The 18787-nt window shown below is 45.4% G+C and overlaps 1 protein-coding gene across 10 annotated transcripts in view; it reads right to left on the minus strand.

Moving 5' to 3' along the window:
• LOC139264307 (uncharacterized) overlaps positions 1 to 18787 on the minus strand; it is a 382502-nt gene that overhangs the window by 90863 nt on the left and 272852 nt on the right. For all 10 annotated transcript variants that reach the window (XM_070880566.1, XM_070880561.1, XM_070880557.1 and 7 more), the window contains 2 exons: positions 11403 to 11433; positions 1897 to 1991 (listed from right to left, as the gene is read on the minus strand). In XM_070880566.1, coding sequence (XP_070736667.1) covers positions 1897 to 1991; positions 11403 to 11433 — 126 coding nt within the window. The remainder of the gene's footprint in view (positions 1 to 1896; positions 1992 to 11402; positions 11434 to 18787) is intronic.

Below are 18787 nucleotides of genomic sequence, written 5' to 3' on the forward strand. Positions count from 1 at the left end.
ACTATTTTAAATCTAATATTGAGCAATGAGAAAGGGTTAATTAATAACCTTGTAGTAAAGGGGCCTTTAGGGAAGAGTGACCATAATACAATAGAATTTTATATTAAGTTTGAAAATGATTTAGTTCAATCTAAAACTAGGGTCTTAAATCTAAACAATGCAAACAACATGACTAAGGTAGATTAGGAAACTACATTAAAAGGTATGACAGTTGATGAGTATTAGCTAGCATGTAACGAATTAATACATTAATAGAAGATGCAAAAAACTTCCCGGAAATAGCTAAGGTTCACTAGACTGATACCTGGGATTGTCCTATGAGAGATTGAGTAGACTAGGCTTACATTCTCTAGAGTTTAGAAGAATGAGAGGTGATCTCATTGAAACATACAAAATTCTTACAGGGCTTGACAGGGTAGATGCAAAGAGTATGTTTCCTCTGGCTTGGGAATCTAGAACCAGGGGTCACAGTTTCAGAATAAGAGGTCGGCCATTTAGGACTGAGATGAGGAGAAATTTCTTCACTCAGAGGGTGATGAATCTTTGGAATTCTCTACCCCAGAGGGCTGTGGAGGCTCAGTCATTGAGTATATTCAAGACAGAAATCGATAGATTTTTCGATATTAAGGGAATCAAGGGATGTGGGGTTAGTGCAGGAAAGTGGAGTTGAGGTAGAAGATCAGCCAGTTATCCATTCTGCTACTTTTCCCCTGACATCCACATGCTCTGATCTTATTCATTAGTCTATTATGTGGTACCTTATCGAAGGTCTTTTGAAAATCTAGATAAATTACATCTACTACATTACCATTGTCTACTCTCTCTGCTACTTCTTCAAAGAATTCAATGAGATTGGTCCAGCAAGACTTTCCCTTTTGAAATCCATGCTGACTATGCATTATTGCATTTTTGGTTTCTAGATGTTCTTTTATTTTCTCCTCTGGTAGAGATTCCATTATTTTTCCTACCACTGATGCTAAGCTGACTGGTCTATAGTTCCCTGGACATGTTCTATCTCCCTTCTTAAATATAGGTAATACGTTAGCTCTCCGCCAGTTCCCTGGCTCTACATCTTGTTCTAATGAATTATTATAAATGTGTAGTAATGTCTTTGCTATTTCTTCCCTAGATTCTTTTAAAATGTGCAGGCATAATCCGTCAGGACCAGGGATTTTATCCTGTTTGAGATTGATTTGTTTATTTAATATTTCTCCTCTTTTTATTTTAAATGCAGTTATCTCATTTCTAATCTCATCATTCGATGTCATGTCCACCTGTTCTGTTTTGCTGATAAATACTGAATTCTCGCTGGAGTGTAACTAAACTACAGAACCAGTGGGAACCTGTTCAGCCTTCATCATCTCCAGACTCGATCCAAGACCATCGTAACCTCTGCCGTCGAGCTACAGTACGCGGACGACGTTGCGTCTGCGCACATTCAGAGGCTGAACTCCAAGTCATAGTCAACATCTTCACTGAGGCGTACGAAAGCATGGGCCTTACACTAAACATCCGTAAGACAAAGGTCCTCCACCAGCCTGTCCCCGCCGCACAGCACAGATCCCCCAATCATCAAGATCCACGGCGCGGATCCCTTACATAAGGACTAATGGAAGGACTGCTTGAGATCTACGGGGTAAGCCGAGGAACTCCCCTCCGATAGTGGCCAGGCACTGGAGTTTCTGGAAGCCTGAACAAGCAAGCACCTTTGATACACCTGTTGTGGCGCAGGTAACCACTAGCCCTATGCAAATTAGATGCCTTTTAAATGACCTCGCAAATCTGGTAGAAGGGCACCAGTAGATATAATTTTGATGTAATGGGATTGCAACCCATGAATTTTCAGGACCAAAATGTTTTTGACTCAACAGTATTTTTGAAACTATTCAGCCTTACTGTTCTTAGCCTGAATCAGTGCTAGCCATGGAGGAAGTTCAAATACTGCAACCTCAGTTTCTTTTAAATCTGATTTCAATGACGGTTCTGCAGAGCTATTGAGAGAGCAAAACATACATATTAACACATTTTCGTCACATAACCTTAAACTGCAAACAAATCACTATCTTGCTTGATCAATATTCTTGCACAGCATACATGTAAGTAACTTCATACATCCAAGAACTGATTTTACAAATGTATGCTCCATCAGACAGCCTCACCGGTCAGAAAAATGTATCAGGAAATTGTGGGTATGATTCTCTTGCTTTTTCATCTGTTAATTTTAATAAGTGAAAAATCATAGAAGGCATCCATGATTTCCTGATATATTCTCTGGTGGGCAAAAGTTATTTTTTCAATGAGCAGTGGCTCTTGACATTTATTTATTTGATTAAGATCTGAGGAATTTAAAAAGAGTCTAGAAAAGAAAGAGGGCGTGAGGAGTGTTATGCTTCTTGAGGAAAATTTGAGGGAAGTAAGACTTCTTTCCGACAAGGCAGGATTTCCACCTGTCACTCTGATCCCACAGTGACCCCTAGCCATTTTCCTCAATCAAGAGTGACTAAGCATGTAGGCTGAGCTCCCAGTGGGATTCCTGCTACCAAGTGGAAGCCTGCCACTGTCAGAAAGAAAATCCTGGTGGTGCTGCAGCAGGGTTGCCATTACAGCACCAGAAGAAGCAGAGAGGCAAAAGGTTAAATGGGCAAAACAGCTCCAAAGAAGAATTTGGGTAAACATTTTGTAGATCTCAGTCAAGATAAAGGCCTCCAAAGGTAGGTGCTTGGAGCCTAGTTGGATGGAGATGAGGCCACTAGGTTCTATATCTCCATCGTGGGTCTCTGCGCCTTACTGTTGCTACTCCAGGGACTACTGCCAGACTTCTCATTATCCACCCTTAGTCTCAATCTGTGCTAGCCATGGAGGAAGTTCAAACATGCAATCACAGTTTATTTTAATCCAGGAGGTAGTTGTATCAGAGGCAGATGAGAAGGAGACAGGCCCGAATTTGGACTCTGCCACCCCACTGGCGTATGGTGGGGGAGGAAGGGGAAAGGGGTGGCTAGAGATTTCCAAGAAGGTCGGGGGGGAGGAAAATTAAAGGCGGGCAGTGATTTTGCACTATTTTCTGCTGCTATCTCTCCCAGTTTCAGGAAGCATATGGAGAAAAATCCAATTAATAGTGAGGAATACCAGGAGGATATGGGTTAGAAACTCAGCTTGGAGTTGAATAGGACCCCAAGACTGCGATGTCCGAGGCAGGCTGTGATCCTGCTCCTGGTTCCATGTTGGCTTCCCCCATGACTTTCTATAGATTGGGCTTGTTGAGCCCACTCTGCGAGGTTCCCGGACAATTAAAAGGAAACTGGTCTGATGACGTCATCCGATGATCCATCATCAGCCGGTTTCTTTAAAGGGGCCGCGCCCACATACATTTTGACAGTTGTTCTATCAGTGTTCTGCTCCACTTCCACCACTCTTAATCACAACCAGCTGACCAAGCAGCAGGAAGGAGTCCCCAGCAGCACTATTTAAAGGGATCATCAACAACAACTTGCAGCTGACATGGTTTCTCAGTTTGAATGGGTCTGTCTAAGTTTCTGCAACTCTTGCAGCTTTCTGAACTTCATGTTGCTGAGGTCACAGAGAGTGTTGCTGCAAGTGGAGAATGCCTTGATTCTCATTTTAAGGGTTCTACTCACACCACTTGCTCAGTTGCATCTGGGAGGTCACAGAGGCTCTGTACTCAAGGTCTTCTCTTTGAACAGAAAAAAGCAGGAGGAGCGTGAATATGGCTTTGCCAGGATATCAGGCATCCTCAGGGTGGAGGGCACCATCGACAACACACTCGTGGCTTTGTGGAGCCCGCATCTCAAAACTGAGATGTTTCACAACCGCAAAGGCAACCACTCACTTAATGAGCAGTTGTGGTGCAACCACAGCCAGCACACCATGATGGCGGATGCCCGAAATCCTGGCAACAGTCATGATGCCTTCATCCTGTGCCGTGCCAGTCCAGTGTGCTAGCAATCCAGCCACCACATCAAAATCGAGGGTGGCTGCTCGGAGATAAGGGCTCTCCGTTCTGCACCTGGCTGATGACTTCCCTCTGCAAACTTACCACTCTTGCCCAACATTCATATAATAACAGCCATGCTGCCACGAGGATCATCATTGAGGAGACCATCAGAGTGCTCAGGCAATGGTTCTTCTGTCTTGATCACTTGGGAGGAGCCTGCCAGTATTCACTGGAGCGGGTGGCCCATTTCGTGGTGGTCTGCTACATACTCCACAATTTGGCCATCATGAGGACACAGCCTTGCCACCAGGGATTGCAGGACCACCTCAGGAGAAGGAGGAAGAGGATGAGGAAGAGGGGGGAGGGAGGAGGCAGGCAGCAAATCCCCATTCTGGACGGGCTGACCATGAACGCCTCATCAAACTACGATTCCGGTGAATGAAACCCCAGATCCCCATTGCTCACCACTAACCCAACATACTAGCCATCTGTCATGGAACATCACAGCATCCTTTTAGCCACCACAAAACACATATTCCAAACAAAACCATACATTTATCCGAATGAAATCAAAATGACAATATCAGCTAATTATCCGTGTGCATTCCCTTAGTGTCTGCTGTTCGTGTGCCTTTACCAACTCTGGTGCTCCCACGCAGTGCTCCCCCAGTGGTTGCAGCATGGCTGGTGGAAGGCTGTGACTTACAGTGGGGGAGACTACAGATGGTCTTGCACGACAACCTTAACCAGCTCTGGACCTAGTAGGCCCGGCTGTCGAATGCGTCACCTCGGTATAGGTGGCAGCAGACTGGGCTGGCTCACTGATAGGTAGCAGCAAGGGCAATGGCGGAGCGACAATAGTGAGAGAGGACAGCAGGTTTTTGCTCCACAGGCGGGGCAGTGTCTCAGCATTCCGAGCGATTTGTTGTAGGACAGATTTCTGGCCTGCTGTGACACCCTACAAGCCCTTTCCGATGCTCGTAAACCCAACGATGATGGCAGCAGTCTGAGCTTGTGTGGCAGCAAGCTTAGCGTGCAGGAGAGCAGTCTGTGCTTTCACTGCAGCACTGAGACATTGGGTCGCTTCCGCCTGTGCTGCTATTGAAGCCACGACATTGCCCATCACACGCAGAATCATGGCTGGGTCCACAAGATCTCTCCTGGAGTTGTCCATCCTTTCCAACCTAGACTCCAAGCTCTGCGCAAAGCCCTGTCCAATGTTGGATCCGGACTCCTCTATACTCCTTGACACTGACAGGAGGCTCTCTGACAGGCTTACCAATACACCTACCATTTCCTTGTGCATGCCCATCAGCCTTCTTCTGAAGGTTGCCACATCAAAGTCATCATCTGAGTCCTGTGCAGCAGAACTCATGAGCGAACTCACCCTCTGGGGAACTAGCACCGGAGCTACCCTTTTCCCCTGGCCTGGTTGTAGCCTACTCATGCCTGGTGACTCATCATATGTAGATCCTGCCTCTAACTTCAGCGCAGTGCCATTTTCTGAGCTGGTGTCTGCGAGTGTCAAATGCAGTGCCGGTGTCTCTTCTTCTTTTTCTTGATTGTCTCCTCCTTCACGGAGTTGGGGGTAATATATTAGCATGCATAGAGGATTGGCTAACTAACAGAAAACAGAGTCAGGATAAATGGTTCATTCTCTGGTTGGCAACCAGTAACTAGTGGGGTGCCACAGGGGCAATCTATAGTAACGACTTGGAAGAAGGGACTGGGTGTAACGTAGCCAAGTTTGCTGACGATACAAAGATGGGAGGAAAAGCAATGTGTGAGGAGGACACAAAAAAATCTGTAAAAGGACATAGACAGGCTAAGTGAGTGGGCAAAAATTTGGCAGTTGAGTATAATGTTGGAAAGTGTGAGGTCATGCACTTTGGTAGAAAAAAAATCAAAGAGCAAGTTATTATTTAAATGGAGAATGATTGCAAAGTGCTGCAGTACAGCAGACTTGGGGGTACTTGTGCATGAAACGCAAAAGGATAGTATGCAGGTACAGCAAGTGATCAGGAAGGTCAATGGTATCTTGGCCTTTATTGCAAAGGGGATGGAGTATAAAAGCAAGGAAGTCTTGCTACAGCTATATAAGGTATTGTGAGGCCACACTGAAATACTGCGTGCAGTTTTGGTTTCCATATTTACGAAAGGATATACTTGCTTTGGAGGAAGTTCAGAGAAGGTTCACTAGGTTGATTCCGGGGATGAGGGGGTTGACTTATGAGGAAAGGTTGAGTAGGTTGGGCCTCCTCTACTCATTGGAATTCAGAAGAATAAGAGGTGATCTTATCGAAACGTATAAGATTATGAGGGGGTTTGACAAGGTGGATGCAGAGGATATTTCCACTGATGAGGGAGACTAGAACTAGAGGGCATGATCTTACAATAAGGGGCCACCCATTTAAACCAGAGATGAGGAGAAATTTATTTTCTCAGAGGGTTGTAAATCTGTTGAATTCGCTGCCTCAGAGAGCTGTGTAAGCTGCAACATTGAATAAATTTAAGACAGAAATTGACAGTTTCTTCAACAATAAGGGGTTACGTGGAACGGGCGGAGAAGTGGAGCTGAGTCCATGATCAGATCAGCCATGATCTTATTGAATGGCGGAGCAGGCTCGAGGGGCCATATGGCCTACTCCTGTTCCTATTTCTTATTTTTTATGTTCACTTTGATCAACATGATGAATAGGCTAGCTTGTTGGCAGTTCTTCTGTAATTGAAAGCAGAAAAGCACAAGGGTTGGGTTGGGGTGAGGGGAGAGGAGGAAAGCAAGATATCCATGCATACACCATCATCAGTTTGTAAGTGAAGAGATTGTGGGATGAGGGGGAAATGGGATGTGAGAAGAAGGATTAGGTATGACCATACCATCATTATTAGCAACAGCTTCAACTTCTCCGCTGGCCATGGATTGCGTCACTGCCTCGCCAATAATTTCAAGCACCGATTCCTCCTGGTTGGGAGGTTCTGTATTGCAGTTTGACCACGTCCCATCTGCCTTTGCTCCCTCCTGTTACGTGCCACCTTTGCCTGCAAGTGAAAGGGAAGTGTGTCAGTGAATGCAGTGCAATGTGTTTGGGTGAGGTGCCTGCCATAATAGAATAGCTGTCAGTGTGTGAAATGTATGAGATGTAGGTGTGAGTATTGCAGCAGTGGTAACGTTGTGACGGTGCCGATAAGCCAAGATTGTGAGGTATGAGTGGTGATAGCTAGAGATAGTTGGTATGTGAGTGAAGGATTTAGCAAATGCCATATCCCACCGTCTGCTCCACAAGTCTCAGGTACTGGACAGTCTGCAGGTACTGGACAGTCAGCCTTCATTGCACGGCCAGGACCAAGACCTCCAGTGCAGCATCTGAAAACCTTCTTGCTTGCTCCCTTGCTTGCTGTGCCATGGCTTGCTCTACAATGACAATGAGGTGCTTTTGCCACATAGCACCTCCCCTTTAAGTAATGTAGGGAGCTTGGCCAACATTATTGGCCATTAGACTGCACCCGATATTGGCCTCCCCGTTCAGCACTAAGCCAATCAGCGGCGTTACAATTAGTACAATGAGCGTGTGGCACGAATTTTGCATGCTACCTGCATCACTTTGAACAGCCGCAGGCAAATGGCACTGGCCCTTTTTCGGACCATATCCAATGTTTACGCCAAAATATACCGCCTCTCACCCCCGATATTACCATAGAAGTAGAGCTACAGACTTTCCATTGAACTTCATCTGCAAATGTGGACAAGCAGGCACTGACTGTCACAAACACAAACTGTCAGAATAAAGTGCAGACATTTGGCATGTATGACATTACAACAATCCTACTCTGTTCATTTTAAAATATTAATGATTTACCTCATAATTTATTATAGCGAGAAAAAAGATTTATTCAGACAGCTTGAGTGGAATGTGAGATGAGAGAGTCTGGGATAAAAGGTGAAACATCCTTTTAAAGCATTAAACATTGCACTTAGCTCAAAGCTACTTCACACCAAAACATGACTTAAAAAAAACCTGCAACTGAATCCGATAACAACTTCTGCAAAAAGTGAACATATGGTAACTGCATTGAACTACTTCCTTGAAAGCTTTCATTCATTCATCTGCAGCTGCTCATGCTCTCTATCTGAAAGTTGCTAGCAGGAAACCCAGAATTTCCTCAGCATAATAAAGCTGGGATCCCTAGGTTTAATTAATTAAAGCAAATAGGCATTGGAATCATTGGGTCCCTGATGCGGTGGTGTAAGTACAGCGAGAAAGAACTTTTGCCTGCCAAAATATATGGAGGCTGTCTGTTAGAAATCCCAGCATTAATTTTCACAATGCTGGTGGGAAAAGGGTATAAATCCTGCCAGCAGTAAGCCAAATATGGGATGGGAAGGTAGAAAACTAGGGAAGCGGGTGGAGCTGAGTTGCAACATTGGCCAGGAATTTCCTCAAAACTATGCTTGTTCTGCCACTGCACCTCCTGTTAAGTTACAGCAGCAAAGTGAGACAAGCCTTGAGGAATTTCTCGCCCATTGTCATTTAAGGGAGTAACCATTTAAACTGTGTTTTTCTGCGCATGTGTCTGTCAATCTCCGTCCCCCTAATGCCTCCCGCATGAACCAGAAGTGCATGATTGGAAGTGCAGCCCTGACTGAATCATTCCACGCGGCCGAGAGAGAGTTGCTAGCGGGGGGGCTGAGAGGGAGCGGTCAGCATGGGGCCGAAAGAGCGTGGCGGCGGCGGGCAGAGAAGCGGCGGGGGCCAAGAAGGCCGGCGGGCAGAGAAGCGGCGGGCGGGGGCTTGGGGGGAGGCCGAGAGGGAGCGGCGGGCAGAGAAGCGGCATTGGGCCGAGAGAGAGCGGTTGGCAGGGGGCTGAGAGAGAGTGACCAGCGGCGGGCAGAGAAGCTGCGTTGGGCTGAGAGGGCCGGCGAGGGGTCGAGAGGGTTGGCGGGGGGGACAAGAGGGCCAGCGGGCAGAGAAGCAGCAGAGGGCCGAGAAGGAGGTAGAAGAGAGAGAGAGAGTGAGAGACTGGGGGAGAGAGAGAGCCTGGGGGGGAGAAAGAGAGAGAAACTGGGGGAGAGAGAGAGAGTGGCTGCAGGGGGAGAGAGCGAGAGAAACTGGGGGTGGGGGCGATAAAGTGAGAGACTGGGAGAGAGAGACTGGGTGGGGAGAGAGACTGGGAAAGAGGGAGAGAGAGAAAGAGAGGACTGCGGGTAGTGGGGGGTATCGGAGGGGAGAGAGGAAACTCAAGGCAGACGGATCACGTTCTTACAACCCCCTACAAGGGACATCGTTGAAGTGGATGAAATCCAGAAGTCACGACACTGTCACTATTCACTTCATACCTAATAGACCTGTTAATAATCTGTATACAATGCCCCATCTATGGTGGGGTGGGGGGGGGGGATAAGGTCATGCACTCGCGCTGGTTTAAGGAGGGACTTTGGCTGGGAGCAGGATGCACTTCTGCTGGAGTAAGGCACTTTGGCTGAGGGGGTGGGGGGGGGGGGGTGTGATGCACTTGAACTGGGGTAAGGCACTTTGGCTGGGGGAGGGATGCACTTGCGCTGGGATTAGACACTTTGGCTGGGGACAGATGCACTTGCACTGGGATAAGGCAGTTAAAGGGTTGAGCAGGCTCTTGCAAGAGGGAGTCAAATGGCTGCTGCCACAAAAGAGAAATTGCAAGCAGCTAAATTCCCAGAGGCTGATGTGGAAGTTCTGTTGTCCCAAATTAGAAAAATTAAGAATACAATAGTTAGAATACCAGGAAAGAAGCTATCATATACAGCAGCATTGACCATGTGGAAGGAGGTTGCTGTGGCTGTGAGTGGGACCAACGACTCCCTTTCAATGTCAGAAAAAGTTTAATGATCTCACAAGATCAACAAAGATATGTCTGTTTCAGATTAATAACATGGCAGCTAACTGTTCACAGGGAAGCAAATTAATATTTCCTGGCACAAAAGTTAAGCAATGCCTTTCTGGGTATCATATGGTGCCATACAAGCATATCGGGCAGAAAAAGACCAGCTGGGCCATCTAACCGGTCCTGCACAGTTGTGTTGCTTTATGCATCACAACAAAAGAGTTGTACAGTTGTGTTGCTTTATGCATCAGATCAAGAGACTCCCTATCCACTAGGAGCCATATAGTTTCCTAGGAGTGTCAAAAAAAACCATGGCTAATTAGAGGGAAAAATCTTCACAAACCTGAGGATTATTCTCCCAACACCTTCATCTAGGCCATTACTATAGCCAGTAAAGTGCAAAAACCCAATATCAATCTCTGGGGACACCACTAGTAACTGGTCTCCAAACTGGTCCACAGCTGTTGATAACAACTTTCTGCCGATGTCATGCAGGCAATTCTTAATGCATTGTAGAAGGTTCCTAAAATTCCACAAGATTGTATTTTGCAGAGTAACCCATTGTTAGGTATTTTATCAAATGCTTTCTGAGAAACCAGGTAGATAATGTCTACCAGCCGACACTAGTGACTAACTAACTGATCACCAACCTAGTGACTTCTTCAAAAAATTCAATTAAGTTCGTAACACATGAGCTTCTTTTCCAGAAGCAGAGTTGGGTGTCCCTGATGACTCCTTCTTTGTCAAGGTTCTTATGGAGTATCTCTTGTGATCCTTTCAAGCATTTTCCTATAACTGAAGTGATTCTTGTTCCAGAAGCAAAGTTACTTAGCAGCACTCATGTCAATTTTCATACATCCTGTAATACACATGAGCACATTCCAGTCTCACATCCTATATCCTTGTTCTCTTTCATCCACCATTAGTAGCATTCATTCCAAGAATCCTGACTGATTGTGAATGTGGTCTAGAGACTGCTGCAGCCAATTCAGTATGATGTCGACCATATTAAACATGTATCCAAATATGGGCAGGCACATTATTATACACAAATGATGGGAATGCATTGTACAATGTATTTCCTGTCATTTGCACTTTAGCAATGCTGGACAGACAGAAATGTTGTTTGTCCTGGCATCCAGTGTTGCTGTGGGTGATGGAGGGGATTTGAAATTTAAAATGTCAGAAAACCAATAAAATTGGTCACAGGGCAATCGATTACATAGGCTGCAGCATTCAAATAAAACATCCTCTTCAGCTGGCACAGAAGCTGCTGGCTGCGCTATACATCTGAAGCCATTTGTGGCCACTCTCCACAACCCTTCCAGGTAGAGTTCCTCGCAGCGTTACGAGTGCCTGCCCAACAATGCAAAAAAAACCTAGAAAATCATCCTGGGTTGAATGCACATCCTTGTCCTAGGTGTAACTTGTGAAGGCCTAGAATGTGCCTGGACTGCGCTAATGCAGAAAGTCCTGGCCATATCATGTTAAGAATAGCTTTAGTTTTGGAAAACAAGATCAAAAATTTCAAAATTACTAGCCTATATAAAATTGTAAAATTTCAACTGCAACCAAAAAGTCTTCTTACCTTTGCGATTTCAATGTTCCATTACATGTATCTAAATAGAAAGAAATCTTAGAATTAGTACTGTATTCTATTTGAATTTGAGTCCAAATAAAAATACTATTGTTAATTCAATGGAAATCAGAAGAATCTTCAATGTACAGAGGTTTCTGTAACAATCCTGAATCCCACTATCCCACTAAAAGTTTGTTATTCACTGTAATAATTCTAAACTTCCAAAAAGTAACTTTCAACATGCACTTGGGTTTTACATTAGAGAAGTGGTAGCAGCAAATGTAAATCAAAATATGACCCCTCTACATTATAATAGCAAACTATTGATGAATGCGATGCTGAACAATAGTTATTTTGCAAAAAATTAAAGATTTCTATCATTAGGATTGTGTGTGTAAGTATTTGATTATTAGGAAATGTGTAGAGAACCATGGTTATTAAGTTGCCTGACTCAATACAGTCTGACTGATCAGGATACTATTGCAGCAGATTCTGGGACAGCATCCTTGCTCGAACCATGATTTGTTTTAGGCTGTTTGGTCTGTACTCATCAAATTTAATATTTGTACAATTAATGCTTTGCCCTGAACCTCCTAGAAAGATTTAAAGACCTTCTGAGATGGGCAGTCCTTCCCTATCTCCTCATCCTCCATCCAGAAGACAGAACAATTATCTCAGTTGCCCAGCAAATAAGTTGGCCCACAAGTCCATGTAACAGTAATGTTTGATTAAAGTATGCGGATTATTCCAGGTAGTTGCTTTATATTTCTTGCCAATGGATAGTTGGGTTGCCCATGAAGAAGATACTGAACATGTGAAATGATCTTTCACTGACATTACAGATTTTCTGCCAGAGAAATTATAGCTATGAAAAATTCATTCCACAAGTCATTCTTCAAGCCACTCTTTAGACAGGGGTTTACTAAGTATCTTAAGAGCACAGACAATGAAAGCATTTTTATGGGCATCTACGTGGTGGAAATACCACTTCAATTCTGAGCTGCGAGGAGGAAAATAAAGGAAGGGATCACAATTTCTTGATATAACCTTTGACAGAAAACAAGGTGTGTTTGGCGTACCACAAGATCAGTATGCTGAAATTAAGAGGTTAAAGGAGGCTATATTAATTGTGTAAGATTAAATTAAAGTCACTGTTTGGCACACAGACCTGTAAAATCAGAGAATGTTCTCTTAATGAACTCTGAACAAAAGGATCATGAAAAATTAAGATAGGCATAAAGCAAAAAAGAAAGACTTGCATTTATACTGTGCCTTACACAACCTCAGGACATCCCAAAGAGATTTACAGCGAGCGATGTACTTTTTAAGTGCAGTTACTATTGTAATATAGGTCATTGATTGCAGTGCGGGCAGGCACAGCAGGAGGGGCGTAGGAGAGGCAAGAGTTTGTAGAAGGAAGTGATCGAGGCCTAGGAGAGGTGTGAGTCTGGGACCCAGAAGAGGCGAGGGCCCTGGGGCAGCACGAGCCAGCCCACAATGCGATATGTATGCGCGCTCGGTCCGTGTAGCAGAGCTGGACTCCAGTCGTCTTGGGTAATCCTTGCCACTGGACCAAGACCTAGCTCTGTCAAGCCCGTGTGGTGGCTGGTGTGCAATGGCCACCACATGTTAAAAAAATCCAAGCACAGGCATCTTCCACACTCCAAGATGTAGTTCAGGATCTGGAATATTAGGTCCTTCATTGAAACACCTGTGAACTCATTCCTTTTTGGCATGGAAGCAAGTCATCCTCACTTCGAGGGACTGCCTATGATGATGATGATAGGAAATGTGGCATCCAATTTGCATGTTAAGTCCACAAACAGCTATGAGATAATGACCAGATAATCTGTTTTAGTGATATTGGTTGAGGGAGAAATATTAGTCAAAACACTGTTGAGCACACCCCATTAATGAAGTTCAGTTTCAACTTTAGATAAACAAGTTGTTGCCTATGTAAAAAAGCTTTGTACCTAACATAGTTTCACGACACCTGGGCTATCATATCAGAGTCATCACATCTTAGGTGTTACACTTGCATAATAACATCTGATTGGCTCAAATGTAATTTATTCAACAGCAACGAATCACAACTGAACAAGTCAGAAATATATCAATGGAAGAGTGTCGAGCAGGAATGTAAATACGTATCACCGATGTACAAATCCTACAAATAATCAATCAGCAGTCAGCAAACAGTTACCAATTGAACAATATGTTGAAGAATTAGAGGATCCAATAAAATCACAAAATATTTTTTGAATATCCTTTCCCCTGCTGTCTTGATTTTTCAGTAATCAAAGGTCATAGGGCTAGACCCTCCACTTTTTTTGCATGCTTAACGGCCACTTAATGTCCATTTTACCGCTGAAATGACGTATAACGCCCAGATATCGCCCATTTAGCCACAAAATGGAAACTGACGAGCATTTCTCGGAAACTTATCGCCGAGCGTTACTTTCCCCATGTGCTTAATGACAGGAAAAAATAATATCACTCGCCCACTTTTTTGGGCGGAATCATCAGAATGGGTGAAATCAATGCCCATAATATCGCCCAGCATTAACTTCCACACTGATTTAACACTGAGATTCAATAATACCGGCCGCCTACTTTTTTTTGTCGTGAAGAACATATTTACCAAAACTAACGGCCATGAGATCGCCCAGCATTACTTTCACCACCTCGCACACATATCGCCCAGAATATCACTTGCCCAAAAAACCGCCCAGAAAAAGTGGAACTAATCGGAACTAATCACAGCGTTATGGACGCCATGTTCTACAGCACATGTCCTATCCTTTAAAAGGCTGCTGTGCTTCAACCTCGGGGAGTTCGGATGTACTCTGGAGGTCGTTGGAGTTGATGTGAACATCTCTACAAACATCTTGACCACACTGTGTCTGATTGGAATTGAGTAGGTGTCTTCATCGGGACATTCATTGTTTGTGACCAATCGGTGGAAAACAGAGAGTTATTGCAATGGGGCCTGTCCTTTCTCACCCTCTCTTGGTGACCAATTACATGCAGCAGACTTGAGATCGTCAAAGGTATGCTCCACAGCATTATGTGCCCAATGTAAGACATGCCAGACTGATGAGGAAGACCAGACGTTACACCCCCCCACAAGTACAGGAAGAAGCATTCTTACCTCGACTTGCCCAACACCACCCGCCTTCGGAGACTGCGCTTCCACAAAGAGGTTATCACTGAGATATGCCAGCTGATAAGGGGAGATCTGCAGCCTGCCAGCACCATCAGTACTGCACTGTCCATCGAGGTCAAAGGCACTGTCGTTCTAAGCCTCGGGTTCTTTTCAGGCCACAGCTGGCGACATTTGCGAACTTTCTGAGCATGCCACACATTGCTGCATTAGACAGGTCACTGAAGCCCTGTACGCATGCAGGAGGGACTTGATCAGCTTCCCTATGACCAGGGAGGCACAGAGTGAGAGGGCTCTAGGATTCTCCAGAATTGCAAACTTCTCCAAGGTTCAGGGAGCAATAGACTGTACGTACACCACGTACACCTTTTCAGAATGCTAAGATTTTCAGGAACCACAAGGGATTCCACTCCCTGAATGTCCAACTGTTTGTCGACCACCAGCAAATTATACTGGCAGTGAATGCTCAATTTCCAGGCAGCATACATAATGCTCATATCCTGCATGAGAGCACTGTATCTGACTTGTTTAACAATCAGCCACAAGGTCAATGCTGGATGCTTGGTGACAAAGGATATAGCCTTGCCACCTTGCAGATGACCCTCGGCGTGACACTCACACCGAAGCCAAGAGGCGATATAACGAGAGTTCACAGAGCAACCCACAATATCGTGGAGAAAACCATTGGAGCATTCTAGATGCCTGGACCACTCAGGAGGTGAGCTCCAATACCACCCTGAACAGGTAGCTCAATTCGTGGTGGTGTGCTCCATGCTGCCTGATGAGTCTGATAGTCTACCTCACCAGAGAGAGGAAGAGGAGGACAAGGAGGTGGATGTTGACATCGGCCCAGACAATCAGGCTGATGCTGAAGCCATGCCCCTGACCCCCTGTAGACCACATGAAAGGACCCGTGGTGGCATGATAGCTGCAAGAGCCTTACGTCAGGAGCTCATCAATGATCGCTTTGCCTGAAAGAACGCTGGTGTTATTTACAAGGCTAACACACTGCTGAGTGTGTAGGTGATACATCAGTGGTGGGCATCACCTTGGTGACAGTTAAGTTGATTGAAGTTAAGTGTCATTATACCCTTTGATGTTAAGGAATCACCAGCGTGTAACGGTGCAGCTATCTGAGCCAATGTGCAACAAGATTGTTTTAAAAAAAAACACCTAAACCGAACATTTGTCTGAAATCATCAGTATTTCTGTAAAAAACAACCCTTCCCCCCATCCCCACTTCCCTTCCCCACCTCTACCCCTTCCCCTTCCTCTCCTGACTCCAAGCCGCCTGGCCGAGGAGCTCCTAAGGCGATGCTTCATTGGGGGGGCAGGGAATGATGGCCGAACCACTGCTTGGACGGATATGGGAGAGGGTGGTCCTGAGGTGGGAATATGCCCCGAGCCAGAAGCAAGATGTTGCTGCTGGCTCTCATGTGTGGTTGACAATGGGGGTGCGGCACCTGGCTACCAGCTCCAGGGCCTCCACCATCCCTTCCATGTTATATCTTATTTGTTGGACAAAAACACGGTGCCAACTATGTTCTTGGTTTTTTGCTGCTGGTGAATCTCCATCATGCCTCCCACAACAGCCAAACAAGCACACACCATAGCCACACACGCCTTCAGTCTCTCTCAGCTCCCTCTCTCTTTGTCTCCTCTTCTGCACATGTTAAGATGACCCTTGACCTCCTGAATCGCGGGAATCGAGCGTTGTCATTCCATTGCTAAGGACGGCCACACTTTACGGCAGAAGCTACTGCCCATTTCATATCGACACACTTTACGGCAGAAGCTACTGCCCATTTCATATTGCTCGCGGTAACGCCCATTTTCAAAAATAGAGACTAGATGCTTTGAGAATGGATGAGAAGTCGGTGATCTGAAAACCCTTTCTCACCACCCATGCCGGAAATAAGGCCCATTTTTGGGCGATAAACACAAAAATGGAAAATCTAGCCCATTCCAACATTCCATTGACTCTGGATCAGTTCCTATGGAGTGGAGGGTAGCCAATGTAACCCCACTTTTTAAAAAAGGAGGGAGAGAGAAAACAGGGAATTATAGACCGGTCAGCCTGACATCGGTAGTGGGTAAAATGATGGAATCAATTATTAAGGATGTCATAGCAGTGCATTTGGAAAGAGGTGACATGATAGGTCCAAGTCAGCATGGATTTGTGAAAGGGAAATCATGCTTGACAAATCTTCTGGAATTTTTTGAGGATGTTTCCAGTAGAGTGGATAAGGGAGAACCAGTTGATGTGGTATATTTGGACTTTCAGAAGGCGTTCGACAAGGTCCCACACAAGAGATTGATGTGCAAAGTTAGAGCACATGGGATTGGGGGTAGTGTACTGACATGGATTGAGAACTGGTTGTCAGACAGGAAGCAAAGAGTAGGAGTAAATGGGTACTTTTCAGAATGGCAGGCAGTGACTAGTGGGGTACCGCAAGGTTCTGTGCTGGGGCCCCAGCTGTTTACACTGTACATTAATGATTTAGATGAGGGGATTAAATGTAGTATCTCCAAATTTGCGGATGACACTAAGTTGGGTAGCAGTGTGAGCTGCGAGGAGGATGCTGTGAGGCTGCAGAGCGACTTGGATAGGTTAGGTGAGTGGGCAAATGCATGGCAGATGAAGTATAATGTGGATAAATGTGAGGTTATCCACTTTGGTGGTAAAAACAGAGAGACAGACTATTATCTGAATGGTGACAGATTAGGAAAAGGGGAGGTGCAAAGAGACCTGGGTGTCATGGTACATCAGTCATTGAAGGTTGGCATGCAGGTGCAGCAGGCGGTTAAGAAAGCAAATGGCATGTTGGCCTTCATAGCAAGGGGATTTGAGTACAGGGGCAGGGAGGTGTTGCTACAGTTGTACAGGGCATTGGTGAGGCCACACCTGGAGTATTGTGTACAGTTTTGGTCTCCTAACCTGAGGAAGGACATTCTTGCTATTGAGGGAGTGCAGCGAAGGTTCACCAGACTGATTCCCGGGATGGCGGGACTGACCTATCAAGAAAGACTGGATCAACTGGGCTTGTATTCACTGGAGTTCAGAAGAATGAGAGGGGACCTCATAGAAACATATAAAATTCTGACGGGGTTAGACAGGTTAGATGCAGGAAGAATGTTCCCAATGTTGGGGAAGTCCAGAACCAGGGGTCACAGTCTAAGGATAAGGGGTAAGCCATTTAGGACCGAGATGCGGAGGAACTTCTTCACCCAGAGAGTGGTGAACCTGTGGAATTCTCTACCACAGAAAGTTGTTGAGGCCAATTCACTAAATATATTCAAAAAGGAGTTAGATGAAGTCCTTACTGCTAGGGGGATCAAGGGGTATGGTGAGAAAGCAGGAATGGGGTACTGAAGTTGAATGTTCAGCCATGAACTCATTGAATGGCGGTGCAGGCTAGAAGGGCCGAATGGCCTACTCCTGCACCTATTTTCTATGTTTCTATGTTTCTATGTTTCTATAGTACCAAAGGGGCTGTTTCCAGAATAAACACATTAAAAAAATAATTTTCATTAAAATTCTTAAATTTACAAACATAAAAAATAGATGGCAGGAAAAAATGAGCTGATCCGTCAAGTCTGCACCACACTTATGATGGCTGGAGTATCAGGACTAGACACTTCCAACCTCCTTGCAGTAATGTATTCTTCTGGGATTGTCAAAAAACAGAGAAAAACCTCGGGCCTAAAGGGGAAAAAATACTCTGGAAAATTCATCATTACCCCCTCAGGCAATCGAAGTCAGTCCAGGACCATCCTTCTCCTTCTTAAACCGTCCCTCGGAGTTGAGGATGACTTGCTTCCACACTAAAAATGAGTTCTCAGGTGACTGATGAGTCCGATGTGGGACCTACAGTCTCTATCACAGGTAGGGCAGACGGTGGTTGAAGGGACGTTGATTGAAGGGACGGGTTGGTGGGACGCTTGGGTTGTCGTGCGCTCCTTCCGTTGTTTGTGCTTGGCCTCCGCTTGCTCCCGGTGAAGAGACTCGAGGAGTTCGGCACTTTACGGCTGCTTCTCCTCCACTTTGAGCGTTCTTGAGCCATGGATTCCTAGGTGATGGTGGGGATATTGCACTTTTTCAAGGAAGCATTGAGGGTGTCCTTGAAGCATTTCCTCTGCCCACCTGGGACTCACTTGCCGTGTCGGAGCTCCAAGTACAGCGCTTGTTTTGGGAGTCTCGTATCGGTTATGCGGACGATGTGGCTCGTCC

The sequence above is a fragment of the Pristiophorus japonicus genome, chromosome 5 (assembly GCF_044704955.1).
Source record: "Pristiophorus japonicus isolate sPriJap1 chromosome 5, sPriJap1.hap1, whole genome shotgun sequence".
Taxonomy (NCBI): Eukaryota; Metazoa; Chordata; class Chondrichthyes; family Pristiophoridae; genus Pristiophorus; species Pristiophorus japonicus.